The following is a 20,603-nucleotide window of genomic DNA, read 5'->3' as shown; positions in this document are numbered from 1 at the left end:
GTCACATTTCTTCAGGTTACAAAGGTCAATGAGAAGAGAATGGTGGTACAGCTAAGCTAAAGATGGTGCAGGTATTTGAAGACTGTTTTTGCCTCATAGGTGTGCATTTATATTACGTCAGGGGAGAGGTCTATGCTGAGTGTGTGAGCGATAGCAGCATCTTTGTCCAGAGTGGGAACTGCAACTATCAGCACGGTTTCCACCCAGCCACTGTCTGCAAGATCCCCAGTGGTTGTAGCCTCAAGATCTTCAACAACCAGCTCTTTGCTCAGCTGCTTGCTCAGTCAGTTCACCATGGATTTGAAGTCGTTTATGAGTTAATTAAGATGTGCACTATCCGGATGAGTTTCGTTAAGGTAAGGAGTGCTTGCGTCCACATTGAAGATGGAAACTGAAAAACAAAAAAGGCATTCTTTGGTTGATGTGGCACTTACACAGCCAGTTCTAGTAGATAGCAGGGTTGTGTTTTTTTTTTTTGAAGTTTATTTCATTGTTTGTAGGAAGATCTCTTCTATGAGTATGATCTCTCATGTTTAGCAATTATAAGAAAATTCTTAAGCATAACACTTTTTTTGTTTCTTTTTTTTTACTATATATATTTTTTATTAAGGTGTTATATGTGTACATATCTTACCATTGCCCCCCCCCCCGCACTCCCATACATGCCCTCATTCCCCAATGTTTTGCATCCATTGGTTATTCTTATATGCATGCATATAAGTCCTACGGTTGATCTCTTATTTTCCCCACCTCTCCCTAACCTTCCCGCTATAATTTGACAGTTTGTTTGATGCTTTACTGCCTCTGTATCTATCTTTTTGTTCATCAGTTTATAATGTTTTTTATTATCCACAAATGAGTGAGATCATGTGGTATTTTTCTTTCATTGACTGGCTTATTTCACTTAGCATAATGTTCTCTAATTCCATCCAGGTTCCTACAAATGGTAATAATTCCTTCTTTTTTATGGCAGCATAGTATTCCATTGTGTAGATGTACCATAGTGTTCTGATCCAGTCATCTGCTGACGGGCACCTAGGCTGTTTCCAAATCTTAGCTATTGTAAATTGTGCTGCTATGAACATAGGGGTGCATATATCCTTTCTGATTGGTGTTTCTAGTTTCTTAGGATATATTCCTAGGAGTGGGATCACTGGGTCAAATGGGAGCTCCATTTTCAGTTTTTTGAGGAAACTCCATACTGTTCTCTACAGTAGCTGCACCAATCTGCATTCCCACCAGCAGTGCACGAGGGTTCCTTTTTCTCCGCATCCTCGCCAACACTTGTCATTTGTTGATTTGTTGATGATAGCCATTCTGACAGGTGTGAGATGGTATCGCATTGTCGTTTTGATTTGCATCTCTCGGATAATTAGTGACTTTGAGCATGTTTTCATGTGTCTCTTGGCTTTCCTTCTGTCTTCTTTCGAAAAGATTCTATTTAGGTCCGTTGCCCATTTTTTTATTGGATCATTTATCTTCCTTTTATTAAGTTGTATAAGCTGCCTGTAGCTGTTGGAGATTAAACCTTTATCAGTGATAACATTTGCAAATATGTTCTCCCATACAGTGGGGTTTCTTGTTGTTTTGTTGATGGTTTCTTTTGCTGTGCAAAAGCTTTTTATGTTGATGTAGTCCATTTGTTTATTTTCTCTTTGGCTTCCATTGCCCTAGGGGCAGTATCAGTGAAGTTCTTTCGGCATATGTCTGAGATTTTGCTGCTTGTGGATTCCTCTAGTATTTTTATGGTTTCCCATCTTATGTTTAAGTCCTGTATCCATATTGAGTTTATTTTTGTGTATGGGGTAAGTTGGTGATCTAGTTTCATTTTTTTGCATGTATCTGTCCAATTTTCCCAACACCATTTATTGAAGAGACTGCTTGACTCCATTGTATGTTCATGACTCCTTTGTCAAATATTAATTGCGTATAGTGGTTTGGGTCGATATCTGGATTCTCTATTCTAGTCCATTGGTCTATATGTCTGTTCTTGTGCCAGTACCAGGCTGTTTTGAGAACAGTGGCTTTGTAATACAGCTTGAAATCTGGTATTGAGATCCCTCCTACTTTATTCTTTCTCAAGATTGCTGTGGCTATTCGGGGTCTTTTTTTATTCAAGATGAATTTTTGGAGAGTTTTTTCTAGGTCTGTGAAATATGCTGTTGGTATTTTAATGGGGAGTGCATTGAATCTATAGATTGCTTTGGGTAATATGGACATTTTAATGATGTTGATTCTACCAATCCATGAACATGGTATGTTCTTCCATCTGTTTATGTCTTCCTCTATCTCTTCTTTCAGTGTCCTATAGTTTTCCGCATATAGGTCTTTTACTTCCTTGGTTAAGTTTATTCCTAGGTATATTAATTTTTTTGGTTCGATGGTAAATGGGATTGCTTTTTTCGTCTCTCTTTCTGTAAGTTCACTATTGGTGTACAGAAATGCCATAGATTTCTTGGCGTTAATTTTGTATCCTGCTACATTGCCAAAGTCATTTATTAAGTCTGTTAGTTTTTTGATGGAGTCTTTCAGGTTTTTTATGTACAATATCATGTCATCTGCAAATAAGGAAAGCTTTACTTCTTCTTTTCCAATTTGGATGCCTTTTATTTCTTCTTCTTGTCTAATTGCAATGGCTAGTACTTCCAGTACTATGTCAAACAGGAGTGCTGAGAGTGGGCATCCCTGTCTTGTTCCTGTTCTTAGGGGAAATGGTTTTAGTTTTTGCCCATTGAGTATGATGTTAGCTGTGGGTTTATCATATATAGCTTTTATTATGTTGAGGTATGATCCTTCTATTCCCACCTTGCTGAGAGTTTTTATCAAGAAAGGGTGTTGGATTTTGTCAAATGCTTTTTCTGCATCAATTGATATGACTATGTCGTTTTTATCTCTCAATTTGTTTATGTGATGTATCACATTAATTTATTTGCGGATATTGTACCATCCTTGCATTCCTGGGATAAATCCTACTTGGTTATGGTGTATGATCTTTCTGATGTACTGCTGGATCCCATTTGCTAGAATTTTGTTGAGGATTTTGGCATCTACGTTCATGAGGGATATTGGCCTGTAATTCTCTTTCATTGTGTTGTCTTTATCTGTTTTTGGTATTAGGGTGATGCTGGCTTCATAGAAGGAGCTTGGAAGTTTTCCTTCCTCTTGCATTTTTTGGAATAGTCTGAGGAGGATAGGTTTTAGTTCTTCCTTGAATGTTTGGTAAAACTCTCCTGTGAAACCATCTGGCCCCAGGCTTTTGTTTGCCGGAAGCTTTTTGATGACTGCTTCAATTTCTTCCATAGTTACTGGCATATTGAGCTGTTTAGATTCTTCCTGATTGAGTTTTGAAAGGTTGTATTTTTCTAGGAATATGTCCATTTCCTCCAGGTTGTCCAGTGTGTTGGAATAGAGTTGTTCATAATATTTTTTAACAATCCTTTGTATTTCGGCGGAATCTGTTGTTATTTCACCTCTTTCATTTCTGATTTTGTTTATTTGGGTCCTCTCTCTTTGCTTCCTGGTGAGCCTGGCTAGAGGTTCATCAATCTTGTGTATCCTTTCAAAGAACCAGCTCTTGGTTTTGTTGATCTTTTGTATTGTTTCTTTGGTCTCTATGTTGTTTATCTCCGCTCTGATCTTTATTATTTCCTTCCTTTGGACTTTTCTTGTTGCTCTTTTTTAACTCTTTGAGTTGTAGGGTTAGGTAATTTATTACCATTGTTTCTTGTTTTTTGCAGTATGCTTGTAGAGCTATGAACTTCCCTCTCAAGACTGCTTTCGCTGTGTCCCATAGATTTTGGATTGTTGTGTTTTCATTGTCATTTGTTGCCAGGATGTTTTTTATTTCTTCCTTGATCTCTCTGGTAACCCAGTCATTGTTTAATAGCATGCTGTTTAGTCTCCATGTGTTTGATTTCTTTGGATTGTTTTTATTGTAGTTGATTTCCAGTTTTATGCCACTGTGGTCTGAGAAGATGCTTGATATGATTTCTATCTTCTTGAATTTGAAGAGACTTTGCCTATGTCCCAACATATGGTCTATCTTTGAAAATGACCCATGTGCACTTAAGAAGAATGTATATTCTGTGGCTTTGGAGTGAAACGTTCTGAAGATGTCAATTAATTCCATCTGGTCTAGTGAGTCATTTAGGATTGATGTTTCTTTGCTGATTTTTTGTTTAGAGGATTCGTCCAATGGTGATAGTGGGGTATTTAAGTCTCCTACTATGATTGTATTGCTGTCAATCTCTCCCTTGATATCCTCCAGGAGATTTTTTATGTATTTGGGTGCTCCTGTATTGGGTGCATATATGTTTACCAGAGTTATTTCTTCTTGTTGGATTGCTCCCTTTAGTATTATGAAGTGGCCTTCCTTATCTCTTGTTATGTCCTTCACTTTGAGATCTAATTGCTCAGATATAAGTATTGCTACCCCAGCTTTTTTTTTCATTTCCATTCGCCTGGAAGACCTTTTTCCATCCCTTCACCCTCAGTCTGTGTGCGTCTTTTTTTTCTGAGGTGGGTTTCTTGTAGACAGCATATATATGGGTCTTGTTTTCTTATCCAATGCATTACCCTATGTCTTTTGATTGGGGCATTTAATCCGTTTGCACTTTTAATCTGTTTTTGGTATTAGGGTGATGCTGGCTTCATAGAAGGAGCTTGGAAGTTTTCCTTCCTCTTGCATTTTTTGGAATAGTCTGAGGAGGATAGGTTTTAGTTCTTCCTTGAATGTTTGGTAAAACTCTCCTGTGAAACCATCTGGCCCCCGGCTTTTGTTTGCCGGAAGCTTTTTGATGACTGCTTCAATTTCTTCTTGGATTTCTCCCAAAGTTATTATTGATAGGTACTTATTTGTGGCCATTTTTATTCTTTACCCCAGTGTTCCTTCTTCTCTTCCTATTTCTTTTTTTTACAGCAGACCCTTTAGCATTTCTTGGATCGCTGGTTTGGTGGTAATAAATTCCCTTACTCCTTTTTTGTCTGTGAAGCTCCTGATTTCACTTACACTTTTGATTGATAGCCTTGCTGGGTACAGTATTCTTGGATTCAGACCCTTCCTTTGCATGACTTTGTATATTTCATTCCATTCCCTTCTGGCCTGATGATTTTCTGTTGAGAAATCAGTTGCTAGTGTGATGGGGGTTCCTTTGTGTGTAACTTTCTGTGTCTCTCTTGCCGCTTTTAAGATTATTACTTTGTTGTTGGTGTTTGCCAATTTAATTATAATGTGCCTTGGCATCAGTCTTCTGGGGTTCATTTTGCTTGGGATTCTGTGAGCTTCTTGGATTTGTGTGGGTTTTTTCTTCCCTATATCAGGGAAGTTTTCTATCCTTATTTCTTCAAACAGGTTTTCTATTCCTTGCTCAGTTTCCTTTCCTTCTGGAACCCCTATTATGCGGATGTTGTTTTGTTTCATGTTGTCCCAAAGTTCCCTTAGGCTTTCCTCCTGCTTTTTAATTTTTTTTTCCAGAAGCTGCTCTACTTGGGTATTTTTTTCCCATTTTGTCTTCTAGCTCACTGATGCGGTCCTCTGCTTCTTCTAGTCTACTCTTGATGCTTTCTATTGAGTTCTTTACAGCAGCAATGTCATTTTTCATTTCTTCTTGGTTCTTCTTCATTCCTCTTGGTTCTTACTCATATTGTCAAATTTGTCTTCCATTCTTTTCAGCCACCTTATGACCATTTCTCTGAATTCTTTTTCTGGAAGGTTACTTGCCTCCATTTCGTTTACTTCCTTTTCTGGTGATGCCTGCTTTTCTTTCATATGCGGGCTGTTTCTTTGTCTCCCCATGGTCTCTCTTCTCCGGATGTCTGGTTATGTAGTTCTCTCTCTTTTTATCCCAGGTGAAATTTGACCCTTCCTTGGTGGAGTGTAGAGCTCCTCTGAATCTGCGTGTTTGCGCCAATTTGGGACCGGTGTTCTGGGTGCCACAGTTGTGGATTTTCAGGCTTCTGATAAGCTCCACTTTCCCTTTCAAGATGGTGCAGACTCCGCGTCCGAGCCCGTAGCTCCGGGAGGGGACCCAGCTGCAGTGGGGGCTGCCTGGTCAGGGGAACCACATCTAGCAGTCCGCCACCTTCCCCTGGAGTTTAGCTGTCTCTTAACTTGCCAACGAACACTCCTCATGCGACCCTCAGCTGTTCTTTCTTTCTGCTCCGGGACAAGGCTCGGAACACGTCTGTCTATTCCGCCGCCATTTTTTCCCCCAGCATAACACTTTTGAAGGAAAAACAACTTAATGTAGTTATCTGATGTTTAATGCAGAAGATAAAGTGACAGTAATATTTTTATAAGATGCAAGGCTATAGAGATTTTTCCAACCCTCAAATTGCCAAGCATGATTATCCTATCTAATAAAAGAGCAATATGCAAATTGACCATACCTCAGCTAAACCCACAGCCGCACCCACCAGCCAATCAGGAGCAAGTATGCAAATTAACCCAACCAAGATGATTGCCACCTCAGAGAGAGCAAGAGGCTTGAGTTGCCCCCAGCAATGGAGGAAGTCAAGCTTTCTGCCTTCCCTGGCCTGCCTTGGCCTCCACTTAAGGCTACAAAGTTTCAATTATAGAAGATAAATAAATCCCAACAAAAATGGCTGCAGCCACGGTGCGAGCAGGAGGCTTGGCTCCACTCAAGGCTACAAAGTTTCAATTGTAGAAGATAAATAAATCCCAGGGCCTCCGCTTGGGTCGCTGGGGGGCATGGCCGGCCTGCAAACCACCACAGGCCCCTCACCCAGGCCACCACATGCCCCAAGGGAACCCTCACCCTGATCTGGGACACCCTTCAGGGCAAACCAGCCAGCCCCCACCCATGTACCAGGCCTCTATCCTATCTAATCCTATCTAATAAAAGAAAATATGCAAATTGACCATCACTCCAACACACAAGATGGCTGCCCCCATGTGGTCAAAGATGACAGCCCCCATGTGGACACAAGATGGCCACCACAAGATGGCCAGCAGGGGAGGGCAGTTGGGAGGGACCAGGTCTGCAAGGGAGGACAGTTGTGGGCAATCAGGGCAGCAGGGGAGGGCAGTTGGGATGGACCAGGCCTGCAAGGCAGGGCAGTTGGCGGCGATCAAGCCTGTAGGGGAGGGCATTTGGGGGGGAACCATGTCTGCAGGGGAGAGCAGTTAGGGGTGACCAGGCCTGCAGAGGAGGGCAGTTAGGGGCAGACACGCTAGCAGGGGAGCAGTTAGGCATCAATCAGGCTGGCAGGGGTGTGGTTAGGGGGTGTTCAGGCTGGCAGGCAGAAGCACTTAGGGGCAATCAGGAAGGCAGGCAGGTGATCAGTTGGGAGCCAGCAGTCCTGGATTGTGAGAGGGATGTCCGACTGCCCATTTAGGCCTGATCCTACCTGAATCGGGCCTAAACGGACAGTTGGACATCCCTCAAGGGGTTCCAGATTGGAGAGGGTGCAGGTTGGGCTTAGGGACATACCCCCATGCACAAATTTTGTGCACCGGGCCTCTAGTAACTTAATAAAAGTTGATGAATTTTCTGAATGAAATTAGAGACTCCTCTAATTCTTAGCATACAGACAAATGGAGGAGGTAATATTCTATATAATAAAAGGCCAGAGGCATAATTACTGAAATGACCAGAGACCAGATCACAATGGCCCTCGCGAGCTGGCCCCACCCCCAGCAAGCGGTTAGGGGCAATCAGGCATGCAGGCAGAGTCGTTTGGGGTGATAAGGTAGGCAGACCAGCAGTTAGGGGTGAACAGTTAGGCAGGCAAGTGGTTAGGGACGATCAGGTAGGCAGGCCAGCAGTTAGGGGTGATCAGGTAGGCAGATGGGTCCTCTCAGGGCTGGCCCCACCCCCTAGCAAAGAAATAGGGATGCCCAGGCCAACCAAGCCATCGCACCCCAGCCTGTCGCCTGCAGAGAGAGGCTACTGGGGAGGGGGGACAGCGCTGCACAGATGGCAAGCAGTGGCAGCAGCGGGGGTGGGGCCAGCTGCCTGCAGCTGGGGGAAGGAAAGCCCCGATAGGCCCTGATCTCAGGCCAGGCCTAGGGACCCTAGAAACCCTACCCAGGGGTCCCGGATTGTGAGAGGGTGCAGGCCGGGCTGAGGGACCCCTCACCCCAAGTGCATGAATTTCCATGCACCAGGCCTCTAGTCTATATATATAAAACACTAATATGCAAATAGACTGTACGGCGGAACAAACAAACAACCGAACAACCAGTTGCTATGACATGTGCTGACCACCAGGGGGTGCGCATGGAACATGGCAGGAGTCGGCAGTAGGTGGCAGAGCACGGAACATGGTGGGCATCGGCAGCAGCGGGATGGTAGAGCAGGTGAGTGGAGGCGCCAGACCGAGGCGGGGCGGTGTTGGTAGCTGACATTGGGGTGAGCCTCTGGTGGTTACTGAAAACTCTTTGCTCCCACATGCTGCAGTCTCACCCAGCGCTCGCACCTGCTGCCAGCGTTGGCCCTGCTCACACCTGCTGCCGGCACCGGAGCCGCTGCTCACTCCTGCTGCCAGCGCCTGGTGCTATCCCCGATCACTTGGCACTGTCAACGGGTGCGAGTGGTAGCTGCCAGCCCTGATCACCCCTCAGGGCTTCTCCACCTTCCCCTGCTCCTGAGGGGCTATCAGGGCAGCAGCCACTGCTCACGCCCACTGACGGTGCCGGCCCTGCTCACACCTGCTGCTGGCGCCAGCTCCAATGGCTCCACACCTTCAGCAGGTGTGAGCACAGCCAGCGCCATCAGTGGGTGGGAGCGGCAGCAGGAGTGGGGCTTCCGGCAGACAGGGGACCAGGAGGCCATGGCGGGAGGGGCTGGGTGGGAGCACAGAGGATGGGCTGAGACCCGCCCCTGTGCCCACTGCAGCCTCATGGCCAACAGTTCCTTTCAAGGTGCATAAATTCATGCGTTGAGCCCCTAGTTTATAAATAAGCTACAAAACAGAAGTGACTGTAATACAAGATATTGTAAATTAAGTGCTTTCATAAAAGCATAAACAAATGGAGATAGAAACATTATGGTTAGTATGATTAGTTTTGAGAGAGTAATAATGCTCTGTGTATGAATATTTATGAAATTTATCAAATTAGATCTTATTAAAGTTGATGTGAAGGTTGGAAAACTGAGGAAGTTACAACTGGATTTGCACATTTAAGTTAAAGGACTCAGTTTCAACATCTGCTGTTTCATCTCTTGCAAAGTGATTCCAAATAATTATCATATTTCAAAGTCTTAGCTTATTTATCAAACTACCTACGTGTATTGACACAATTTTCACATTGTCACATATCCATTCAAAGAATCAGTATGTCTTGTTCTAGGTGTTTTTCAAGTAAAATTTATTAGTCTTTTAAAATTTCCATGAAAAATAATTGTCCTGTTTTTCTGTACTCAAATTATGTTTTTATTATATTTTTAATTTTAGTAATTTAAAAAAATAAAGAATACAAATACAATTTTAAAAATGACTTCTTGAAACTATTTCTGTTTTGTGATGACAAAGCAGTTTTATTCAGTTTTACTGGTAAGCTGTAAAAGGCATTTTTACATTGTAAAACAATTAACTAATACCTGGAAATTTTTTCCAACTTCTGATGCTTTAGACTCAGCAGAAGGGATTAAATTGCCATTAATAAACAATTATTTGAATTGTATGGTTATTTTTACAGGTTTTTGTTTTTAAAATTAGGATGAAATACCAATATCTCAGAGGTAATTATTTCACTATAAAATATACTTGCATAGAAATCTGATTTTCCTAAAATCAACTAGATGTATTTAATAGATATACAACATTTAAATCATAAAGCTGCACAATTCACAGAAAACAATCTATTACTAATATTTCAGGGACTTAAAAAAAATCCTTAGCAAATATAACTACAGATGATCAGTTTAAAAGAAATTTAAAAGCTCTCATCACATTAAAGAAATGTGTAACTATGGTAGGTGATGGATCTTAACTAAACTTATCATGGTAATCATTTTGCAATATATGTATATACCAAGTCATTAAATTGTATACTGAAAATTGATACAATGTTATGTATCAACTATATCTCAATAAAACTGGGGGGGAGGGAGACAGTACAAATTAAAAGAACATAAAATATTTCATTAATAATTTCATACTGATTATATATTGATATGATAATATTTTGGATATATTGGATTGAGTAAATTATTAGATTATAAAAATAAAAATGAAATAAATTATAGATTACTAAACACTAGTGGCTATTATTGGGGGATGATAGACTAGATCATCTTTAAGGACTCTTTCAGCTCTAATTTTTACTAATTCTAGGCCTCATTTTATCAGTCAACAAATATTTTTGAGCGCCTATCATGTGCCAGGCCAGGCACCATTCTAGGAACTGGAATACATCAATGATTACACAAAGATCTCTGCCCTCATAAAATCAATATAATAGGAAAGAGAGACACAATAAACAACAGCTATAATAAAGAATTTGAATGTAAAGAAAAAATGTAGAGCAGAGTAAAGGAAATTGGAGTGCTGGGGAAGAGGTAGATTGCAGGTTTGAACAAGGTGGTCAGGGGAAGCCTCATTGAAGAGGCGGAACATGAGCAAAGACTTGAATGACACAAGAAAGATAGCCATAAGGATATCTGGGGGAAGAGCAGTAGACACACAGGGAAGGGCAAGCCCTACCGCAAGAAGCAAGAGCATGGCTAGGAATTTGTAGTAGCAAGGAGGCTGATGTGACTGGAGCATAATGAGTGAGGGTGATGTAAGATCAGAACTGTAACAGGGAATCAGATCAATGCTTTATAAGCCAGTGCAAGGGTGTTGGCTTTTACTCTAATGAGAAGGGGAGCCATTGCAGGGATTTGAGCAGAAGACTTTCATGATCTGACTTAGGCTTTTAAAGGATCACTCTGGCTGTTGTATGGATGCAGGCAGGTTTGGAAGCATTGAACTCCATGAACCTGGATGAGATCACCAACAGAGAAGGGATTCCAGGATGGAGTCCTGGGACATTTCAACTTTAAAAGATAGTGGAGAATGGAGACAGGGGGAAGATGGCAGTGTAGGTAAATGCCTGTACTTGCCACCTCCCACAACCACATCAAAATTACAACTAAAACACAGAATAACCTTCATCCAGAACTGTTGGAAAGCTGGCTGCGTGGAAGTCCTTTAACTAAAGAAGTAAAGAAGGAAGCACACTGGGACTGGTAGGAGGTGCAGAGGCATGGAATGGGCTGGTCTGGCACCCATGTTTGCTACTTTTTTAATAGGGAGGGAGATCATCTCTGTGGAGGCTGCCAGGAGGAGCAAGGGGTCCTAGACCCACACCAGATCCCCAGCCCAGGGCCCCAGAGCTGGGAAAAGAAATCCCTATGGGCAGTAAGAAATACAGGCTGTAAAAACCAGTGTGGATTGGGGCCCAGTGACACAGTGGCTGCTGGAGACCCATCTGTTCCTCTTAAAAGGCCAGCACCACAAAATGAACTTACACGATCCTGATTCCTCTGAGCTCCAGCACAGGGCAAGGCTCTGGGGGACACAGACACATACGAGGAGAAACTGGATTGTCTGGCATCATGGCAGAAACTCAGGGTGGCTTTATCCCAGACAGAAGTGCTCACAGAGATCATTGTTCCTATTCTGGGACCTCCTAGGTCACAGGGCTGACTGGCAACCATTTCTGTTTGCTCTGCCCTGGTGATTCCCTAAGACACCGCCTCATCCAATTTACAACTCCACCAAAGCTGCGTGCAGTGTATTTTGCATGTGAATGGCCTGCCCTTGCTCAGGCTAAAGTTTCTTAAACAAGCTGCAGCTGGGTCAGGGAGCCCCAAACTTATCAATAAAAGGCTCAAGACCTGGCACCAGCAACAGCCTGCCTTGCTTCATAGCTGGGCCTCATCTGGGCACTTCCAAACCTGATACAAAGAGGAGGAATCTGCAGATCTCTTTGTAGCTCCTGCTGGGTAGCCCCAGGCAGTGGCTGACTTCGCATTTCCCTGGAGACCCAAGAGCCAGAGTACCCAGTGATCAGGGGCAGGCTATACCAGATTACAATTCTACAAATCCATAAGCAACACACTCAAGGGGAAGACTCAGTGAGCACCAAAGACCCACTGAAGCAAGTCCTGCTCCATAGGGGTGTCTCCTACACAGCAGCTCTCCCACTGTAGTCACAGCTGATTATCACAGCTAATTGGCTTGGAAGTCAATTCCTGCCAGTGACACCAACAGCAATCAAGTCTCAGCTACAACAAGACTATGCTTACAGCCCACAAAGGGGTGCACCTAGAGTTCCCAGCTCAGGTGACTGGGTAGGCTGAGCCACTGGATCTTATAGAATACTTACTACACAAGGGCACTCTACCAACTCAAGGAGACAGCAGCTTTACCCAATACATAGAAACAAACACAGGGAAGCAACCCAAATGCAGAAACAAAGAAACATGTCACAAATAAAAGAAATGGAAGAAAGCAAAATACTGGATATAGAGTTCAAAACCATGGTTATAAGGTTACTCAAGAATCTTCTAGAAACCTGCAAAAAAATGGAAAAGGACCATTCAGAAATTAAGCATACACTGACTGAAATGAATAATATACATGGATTCAACAGTAGAGTAGAGGATTCTGAAAATCAAATCAATGATTTGAAATATGAGGAAGCAAAAACCACCCAATCAGAAGAGCAAAAAGAAAAAGGAATCCAAAAATATGAATATAGTGTAAGGAGCCTCTGAGACAACTTCAAGTGTACCAACATTCGCATTATGGGGGTGCCAGATGAAGAGGGAGAGCAAGATATTGAAAACCTATTTGAAGAAATAATGACAGAAAACTTCCCCTATCTGATGAAAGAAGTAGACACACAAGCCCAGGAAGCACAGAGAGTCCCAAACAAGAGGAACCCAAAGAGGACCACACCAAGACACATAATAATTAAAATGCCAAGGGCTAAAGTCAAAGAATCTTTAAAGCAGCAAGAGAAAAGCAGTTAGTTACCTACATGGGAATGCCCATATGACTGTCAGCTGATTTCTCAACAGAAACTATGCAAGCCAGATGAGAGTGGCAGGCAAGAAATATTGAAAGTGATGAATAGCAAGGACTACAACCAAGATTACTCTACACAGCAAAGCTATCATTTAGAATTGAAGGTCAGAGAGAGCTTCACAGACAACAAGAAGCTAAAGGAGTTCATCACCACCAAACCAGTATTATATAAATGTTGAAGGGCATTCTTTAAGAAGAGGAAGAAGAAGAAAAAAAGATAAAAAATATGAACAACAAAATGGCAACAAATACATACCTATCAACAATTGAATCTAAAAGTAAAACGAATAAGAAATTAAATTAACAAAATAAACTGGTGAATAAAATATAATCAGAGGCATGGAAATGGAACAAACTGACAATTTTCAGAGGGAAGCGGGTGGGAAGAGATTAAACAAAGATCTTATATGCATACTAGAGGCCTGGTGCATGAAATTCATGCACTGGGGGAGGGGGGTGTCCCTCAGCCCAGCCTGCACCCTCTCCAATCTGGGACCCACAGGGATCGGGCCTAAACCAGCAGTCGGACATCCCTCTCACAATCCAGGACTGCTGGCTCCCAATGGCTTGCCTGCCTGTCTGCCTGATTGCTCCTAACTGTTTCTGCCTGCCAGCCTGATCACCCCTAACCACTCCCCTTCCAGCCTGATTGACACCTAACTGCTCCCCTGCCAGCCTAATTGCCCCCAACTGCCCTCTCCTGCCAGCCCAATTGCCTCCAACTGCCCTCCCCTGCCAGCCCACTTGCCCCCATCTGTCCTCCCCTGCAGGCTTGGTCCCCCCCCCTAAATGCCTCCATGCTGGCCTGGTAACCCCCAACTGCCCTCCCCTGCCAGCTTGGTCACCCCCAACTGCCCTCCCCTGCTGGCCTGATTGCCCACAACTGCTCTCTCCTGCCAACCATCTTGTGATGGCCATCTTGTGATGGCCATCTTGTGATGGCCATCTTGTGACCACATGGGGGTGGCCATCTTGTGCAAGGGTGTGATGGTCATTTTGCATATTACCTCTTTATTATATAGGATATGCATTACCTATGGAGACAGACAATAAAGATTTTTTTAAAAAAAGAAGATAGTGGAGAAGAGAAAGAACCAGCAAAGAAAACTGAGAATGTGCCACCACCAAAATAGTAGTAAAACCAAGAAAGGAAGATCCTTTCTAAGCCAAAAAAGAAAATACATTGAGGAGGAGAGGGGATGAACTAAAGCAAATACTGCCCATGTGACACAAAGACTGAAAGCTGATCATTAATTTGAGCAATATGAAGGTCTTTTTGATCTTGATAAGAACAATACTATTGAAGGCTGGGGTGAAATGTTGATTAGAATGGATTTAAGAGAGAATGGATGAAGAGGAATTGAGACAGCCAGTGTAGATGCCTGTTTTTGAGGGGTTTTGCTACAAAGGGAGTCAAAGACATAGGACGGTAATCTGTGGTGGTTGTAGTGCCAAGAGAAGTATTTTGAAGATGGAAGACATTTCAGCATGTTTGTACATTTATGGGAATGATCTGATGGAAAGAAAAAGGAGAGAATGGGGAGAGTTTCTGGAATGCTGTTCCCAGAGGTGAGTGAGTCTTATGCACAAGTGGATGGCTTATTTGGAAACACAGATAATGTATAGTAAAAGGTAGAAAGGTCAAGTCTGTGGGTGCAGTGCTGTGAAAATTCTCTTCTGATTGCTTCATTTCTCTCATTAAAATAGGAAAAAAGAAAATCTGTTGTAAGCAGGCTAGAGGAGTAGGTGGAGGAGTAGGAGAAATGAGAGAGTGAATGGGCTGGGAGAGAATGCTATGATTTTCAAGTGGCATCAAAGGTCCACTTGAAGTTTCTAGTCACAAATGTAAAGTGTGATCGGGCAGCATGGTATTTGAAATCCAACTTTTTTTTTTTTAATAAAAAAGTACCAATTTTATATCAATATCTATTTTCATTTTTAAATTAAAGCTGTTGGATAATTTCTGTAATTTAGAATTAATTACCAGAGATGAGGAAAATATTAATGAGCTATTAAATACTGACAGTGAGTAAAATTATTGGACCATGCATTTATAAAAGTCATGTTACATAGTAAAAAGTTCCAATTATATTTAACTGAAGGAAATATCCTTTAGCTTTTTATTTCTAACTAGAGGCCTGGTGCAAGAAATACGTGCACTCGGTGGTGGGAGGGGACGGGGGGAGAGGTCCCTCAGCCCGGCTTGCACCCTCTCACAGTCCAGGAGCCCTCAGGGGGTATCCAACTGATGGCTTAGGCCTGCTCCTCTCTCATTTCCGATTGGCCAGACTCCAGCAGCAAGCTAACCTATCTGTTGAAGCACCTGACCCTGGTGGTCAGTGCATGTCATAGCGAGCAGTTGAGTGGCCTTATTAGCATTAGCGTATTACGTTTTGATTGGTTGAACGGACACTTAGCATATTAGGCTTTTATTATATAGGATTACAACACATTCTCATTTTGACATAATTTATCTTTTCCAACCAATTATTATACCAAACAAAAATTTTCCAAATGTTAAGCCTTTCTTTACCATTTACGAAATATGACTTTACTCTTTTAGAGTTCCTTAGGAAAAAAATTAAAATTTTAATTTTCATTGTGAACTTGTTGGATCAAAAATTATAGGACATCACTACATGAGTTCAAAAAATGGAATAAAAATAAAAAGTGGTATCTATATAATCAAAAAATTAACAGATAAGACACTTTAACTACTTCACATTTCTTGTTAGCACGAGTAAGAATAAACTGGTCCCAAAGTTCTACGAGGTTTGGCATTTTTACTGCAAGCTTTAAATCACAGTGTTACGCTACTGAATAAGGCATCTCTAAGTAAATGGCGGTGTTCATAAGTACAAAATTGTTGGTAGGTGGTACTCTATACAATCAAGATGAGAGAACTTTTTATAAAATTAGATTTTAAAAAAGGCAGAATGTCTGATAATTATCAGTTTCTCAAAGGCTAGAATGAGAAAAATGTAGAAAATGAAATACTTACTGATTAATAATATTTTGCTTTGAGAAAGCCAGAAATGATTCTAAGACATGAGCAATAATGATAAAAGATGTAATTAATATGCTGTATCTCTTTTTAAGCCAAAGCATACTTTTCACCTCAGGACAGTTCTCATTTTTACATTCTTAGTCTCTTTTGTCCAGAACAGGAACCCTTTTTGAGTCAGTATTTGAATAGAGTTCATAATCCAAAGTCATTTTTTTCTCCACAGGATGTTTTAAGCTGCAAAATGGCAAATGACTAAGTCAGTTATAAAGCATTTTTAGCATAATAAATGTCAATTTATAATAACTGTCAATAGACTTCTATACAGAAGCCTAAAAGTTGCTAGAGTAGCGGTCAGAACTATCATGATTCTTCCATATGCTCAGGCTTTGTTTATGATATACTGTCATAAATCCAGAAAAGAAACCTTAGGGTCCTTCCAAAGCTACATAATTTCCCAAATGAGTTTCCTCTGGTTGCGAAGCCTGTTCATTCCTGCAGTCATTTTTCAGTCGTTTAGCTTTTGCAATATTTTCTTGGCATTTTTGTTTTTTCTTTTGCTCCTTTTCCCTGGCCTCAACCTTCTTGGCTAATTTCCAGGACAGTACAGTACTTGCTAGAAACAATGGAGCTTGTAAGGAAGCCATATGGATCTTTTGTAGCCCATTCCACAACATACTCAGTTTAGAGTCAAACATCTTTGTAGCAGTGTTAGGAAAAGGGACTTATGCTTGAGTTGTGATCTCTAACTTTGTCCTGGATTAGTGAGCCAATTACAATTTCAGATGGATGACCCCTGGTTGGTTGTCTTCTTCTTTAGCTCTACTACACACTTTGAGAGAAGTTTAAATTCTATATGCTTGAACTCGGACCCCAATTCCCAACTCGTGAAATCCAACTTTTAAATAACTTTACAGAGAATCAAATTTCCCAATAACAAAACTAATTTGCTTAACTGGATCTGTCCTCGTTTTAAAAATAACTTTTCATACAGAGAAAAATATACAAACGTATTTATTGACTTATCTATTTATTTAGTTATTTGCTGCCTTTCCTATGAATGGTAATAAATAGGAAATTGCCAAAAGTGAGCCAGAGAAACAGGAGGAATAAGCTTTGTTAATCAATCCTGAAAAATCAAGAGCATCCTCTAGTTCTTTCTTTATAAGTTTCAGATCCATCTTTGGTTTGCAGTTACCATTTTGTGCAAAACACTGTCTTCAGCCTTAAGGGGGTGAACATAAGTTCAAGTTTCTTCCCTTGTGGGAGAGAAAATGATTTGCCAGTGTTTCTGACATGACTAGAGCCCAACCATGTCTAGGTTCATGCATTTAGTTGTGACCCAAAGAAAAACATTGATTTGGACTCATCTTAGGATATCTGGTTGATGCAAAACTTATCCTGTACTTACAGGAAGGTATAGTTTATATTCTCCCAGGTCTTGAGAGCTACTCTGGTGCATTGTTTAGGTGTCCACTGAGCTCTGTCTTGTGCCTCTGGAGGCTGACTGCAAAGTCTGACATAATTACTCTTGGCTCCACTCTTGCTTTTCAGGGTTGGGGAGCTGAGTACCATCGCCAGGATGTCACGAGCACCCCCTGCTGGATTGAGATTCATCTTCACGGGCCACTGCAGTGGTTGGACAAAGTTCTGACTCAAATGGGCTCTCCACATAACCCGATTTCTTCCGTGTCTTAATAGTTAAGTCTTAATCCCCATTTCTACAGAACAGATGCTATTGCAGGCAGTGGTTTATATCATTTCAGATTTGCAACTAAAGTGTCTAAGTATATGTGTAAATACATATTATATATACTGTTCATTTGTTTTATCACCATTTGTTTTCTGCTTTCTAGTTAAGCTGATGCCATAGAAAAGCAGGTTTTTTGCACCTATCATGTAAGAAGCAGCAGCTTCATTTGTGGGAGGAAACAAAGAAAGGCAACTCTGTCAATAGTATTCAAAGGTTTTTTGGCATAACAAAAGGCAGCTTTAGTCAGCCATGTCAATATAAGGCAGGTTTTGTGACCTACCAGAAAAATACTAAAACTGTTTATATAGCAAAAGTCGGGTACTAGCAGCACTAGAGTAAATAACACTTTTAGATAAAATGTAGCAATCAAACTCATTTAATTTAAATGATTTCACTTTTAGTGCTATTGGCAAGAAAAAAATATCAAGCTTATACAATCAATTATGTAAGATAAGACACATAAACTTTATTTCTGAAGTTGAAATACTTATACCTGGACAGTTGTGCTCATATTAATGGTTCATTTTAAACAAATTTAAATTGTTATTGGAAAAGAAACTGTGAAGCTGAAGTCATGTTCCCTCATAATCTACTACTGTAAAAAAGCAATTAGTCTAATATGACAAGATAAATATGAAAATAGCATGAAATGAGCTATATTCCCAAATTTTAAGACCAGAACTTAGTTCCAGAATCACCCAAGGAGATTCCTGCTTTCCACATAGGAAATGAGGCTCCTGTTTTGCTGGCTGTTCATGCAGATAATCCTGCAGACTTTTGAATCTGCACAGGGAGCTCTAAGATCATGTGTGTAGGTCCTGTATGAAGAAGAAGCAGGTAATAACAGGAGGGTTGGACAAAAGCATTGTATGTTTACTTACACCTTCTCACATTCCCACATTAAAAGTCTCTGGGCGATGGCCCTTCTTTTGCCTTATTTTCCTCACCTGTTGGCAAATATTAACTATTTATAGGTTACCAAAACAATGGTGAAGACTTTTGAGAAAATCAAGACACATTACTGAGATCAATTTATGAGTTATTTAACTTAGTGTCTCTATTGAATAAATTATCTACTGGTCAAATCTGGTAGGCTCTTATAAAGCTAAATTCTCACACCTGGAAATAACTTCCGAAGTAAAGTGATAATAATTTCATAATCTCTACAATTTCTGGGGAACAGTAGTATTGAATAATAGGACATAAAAAAAACCCACAATATTAAAATCCTGTTCATATTTACCCTTGGATAATAAAGAGGAAAATCCCCCAAATTTCTAGGTACTCTTATATATGTATATGTAAGTCCCACCCACTAAACACTGCATTGCTTGAAAAAGTGTATCACACCCTCTTAAAAATGTATAATATAAGAAGGCAATTATGCTTGTACTTCAGTAATTCAAGAGGTTTCTTCATTTATACATTCTATCTCAACTCTTTGTAGCTTAGTGAACACAGTAGTTATTTCTCATTAAATTGTATTCAAGGTAGAAATGATGTGAAAAAGATGAGTTACTACTGTCACCTCTTATGACTAGTGTTATATAATAGAAACTTTCATATATACAATAGAAAGTAAATATTACATTTTACATGAAGACTAGGTAAACCATTTAGTGTTTAGAAAACCCTGTAGTTCATTGGTTCATCAACTATGTATTGTGCACCTGTATGTTCCAGGTACAATGTTAGGTGCTGTAGAATCAAATGTAAACAAGAGACAGCCCAGCCCTTGGGCTGAGAGTCTAATACTATATCTGTTTGTGTAGACATCCTCATATTTCAGAACTTGCAAAACAAAACAGAACATACCATCTTTCTTGACTTAAAAAATGTATTGGTTTCTTAATTATCTCTTTTAAATCATTTGCCTTCTCTTCTGAGCATTTAGGTAACGGATGAAGGCTTCCTTGGGTAAATGCTACTTTTCTTCTGTCTAAAAATGTAGGTTTTCTCCTCCTGTTCCTTATATTTTCTAATAATTTTCCATCTCCCTTTTTCCCTGGAAAGGGCATTAATATGGTGAATCTTTCTCATACAAGTATCATTCCATGAGAGAACAGCAAGTACACCACGTGGTTTTTGATCCAGAGATCAAACATAGCTTTCTTGATCAAAATTATCCTCTGAACCCTAACCGGTTTGGCTCAGTGGATAGAGTGTCGGCCTTTGGACTGAAGGGTCCCAGGTTCGATTCCAGTCAAGGGCACATGCCCTGGTTGTAGGCTCAATCCCCAGTAGGGGGCGTGCAGGAGGCAACCAATCAATGGTTCTCTCATCATTGATGTTTCTATCTCTCCCTCTCCCTTCCTTTTTGAAATCAATAAAAATATATTTTAAAAAATTATCCTCTGATAATCTTAAACCTTTACAGAATTAGTCAAAACTGATTATTTGTAAATGACATTTAAAAAACTTGGATTTGGGAGAAACCAAGATGGCGGCATAGGTAAACACCTAAACTGCTGCCTCGCACAACAATTTCAAAACTACAACTAAAGGACAGAACGGACACCATCCAGAACCACAGGAAAGCTGGCTGAGTGAAAATTCTACAACTAGAAGGAAAGAGAAAAGCACACAGAAAATTGGAGGTACGGCAAAGGGTCTTTGTGCACGCAGAGAGGAAGGGCGGCTGAGAGCCTGGCTGACTTTCTCTGGCGGAAGGGGGAAGGAAGCCCCTGACTGCACTGAACCCCAGTTCTGACTGCACTGAACCCCAGTTCCGGGCGAGCCCCTGGGGACCCACGCTCTTAGAGGGGGAGTCTGGACTCTCGGGCAGAGACTCTGGAGCTGGGGAAG

At 41.0% G+C, this 20,603-nt stretch overlaps 1 protein-coding gene across 1 annotated transcript in view; it reads left to right on the top strand.

Annotated features, from left to right (window-relative positions):
- SMAD9 (SMAD family member 9) overlaps positions 1–20,259 on the top strand; it is a gene marked incomplete at its 5' end in the record, with an annotated part of 45,782 nt that extends 25,523 nt beyond the window's left edge. The window contains 2 exons of the mRNA XM_080659398.1: positions 100–356; positions 17,600–20,259. Of these exons, the coding sequence (XP_080515524.1) occupies positions 100–356; positions 17,600–17,743 (401 nt within the window). The 3' untranslated portion in view covers positions 17,744–20,259. The remainder of the gene's footprint in view (positions 1–99; positions 357–17,599) is intronic.
- Between the last annotated feature and the right edge of the window lie 344 nt (positions 20,260–20,603).

The sequence above is a fragment of the Plecotus auritus genome (assembly GCF_963455305.1).
Source record: "Plecotus auritus genome assembly, chromosome: 3".
Classification (NCBI taxonomy): Eukaryota; Metazoa; Chordata; class Mammalia; order Chiroptera; family Vespertilionidae; genus Plecotus; species Plecotus auritus.
Note: the sequence above shows the minus strand (reverse complement) of the source record. Positions and strands in the feature narration are given on the sequence as shown.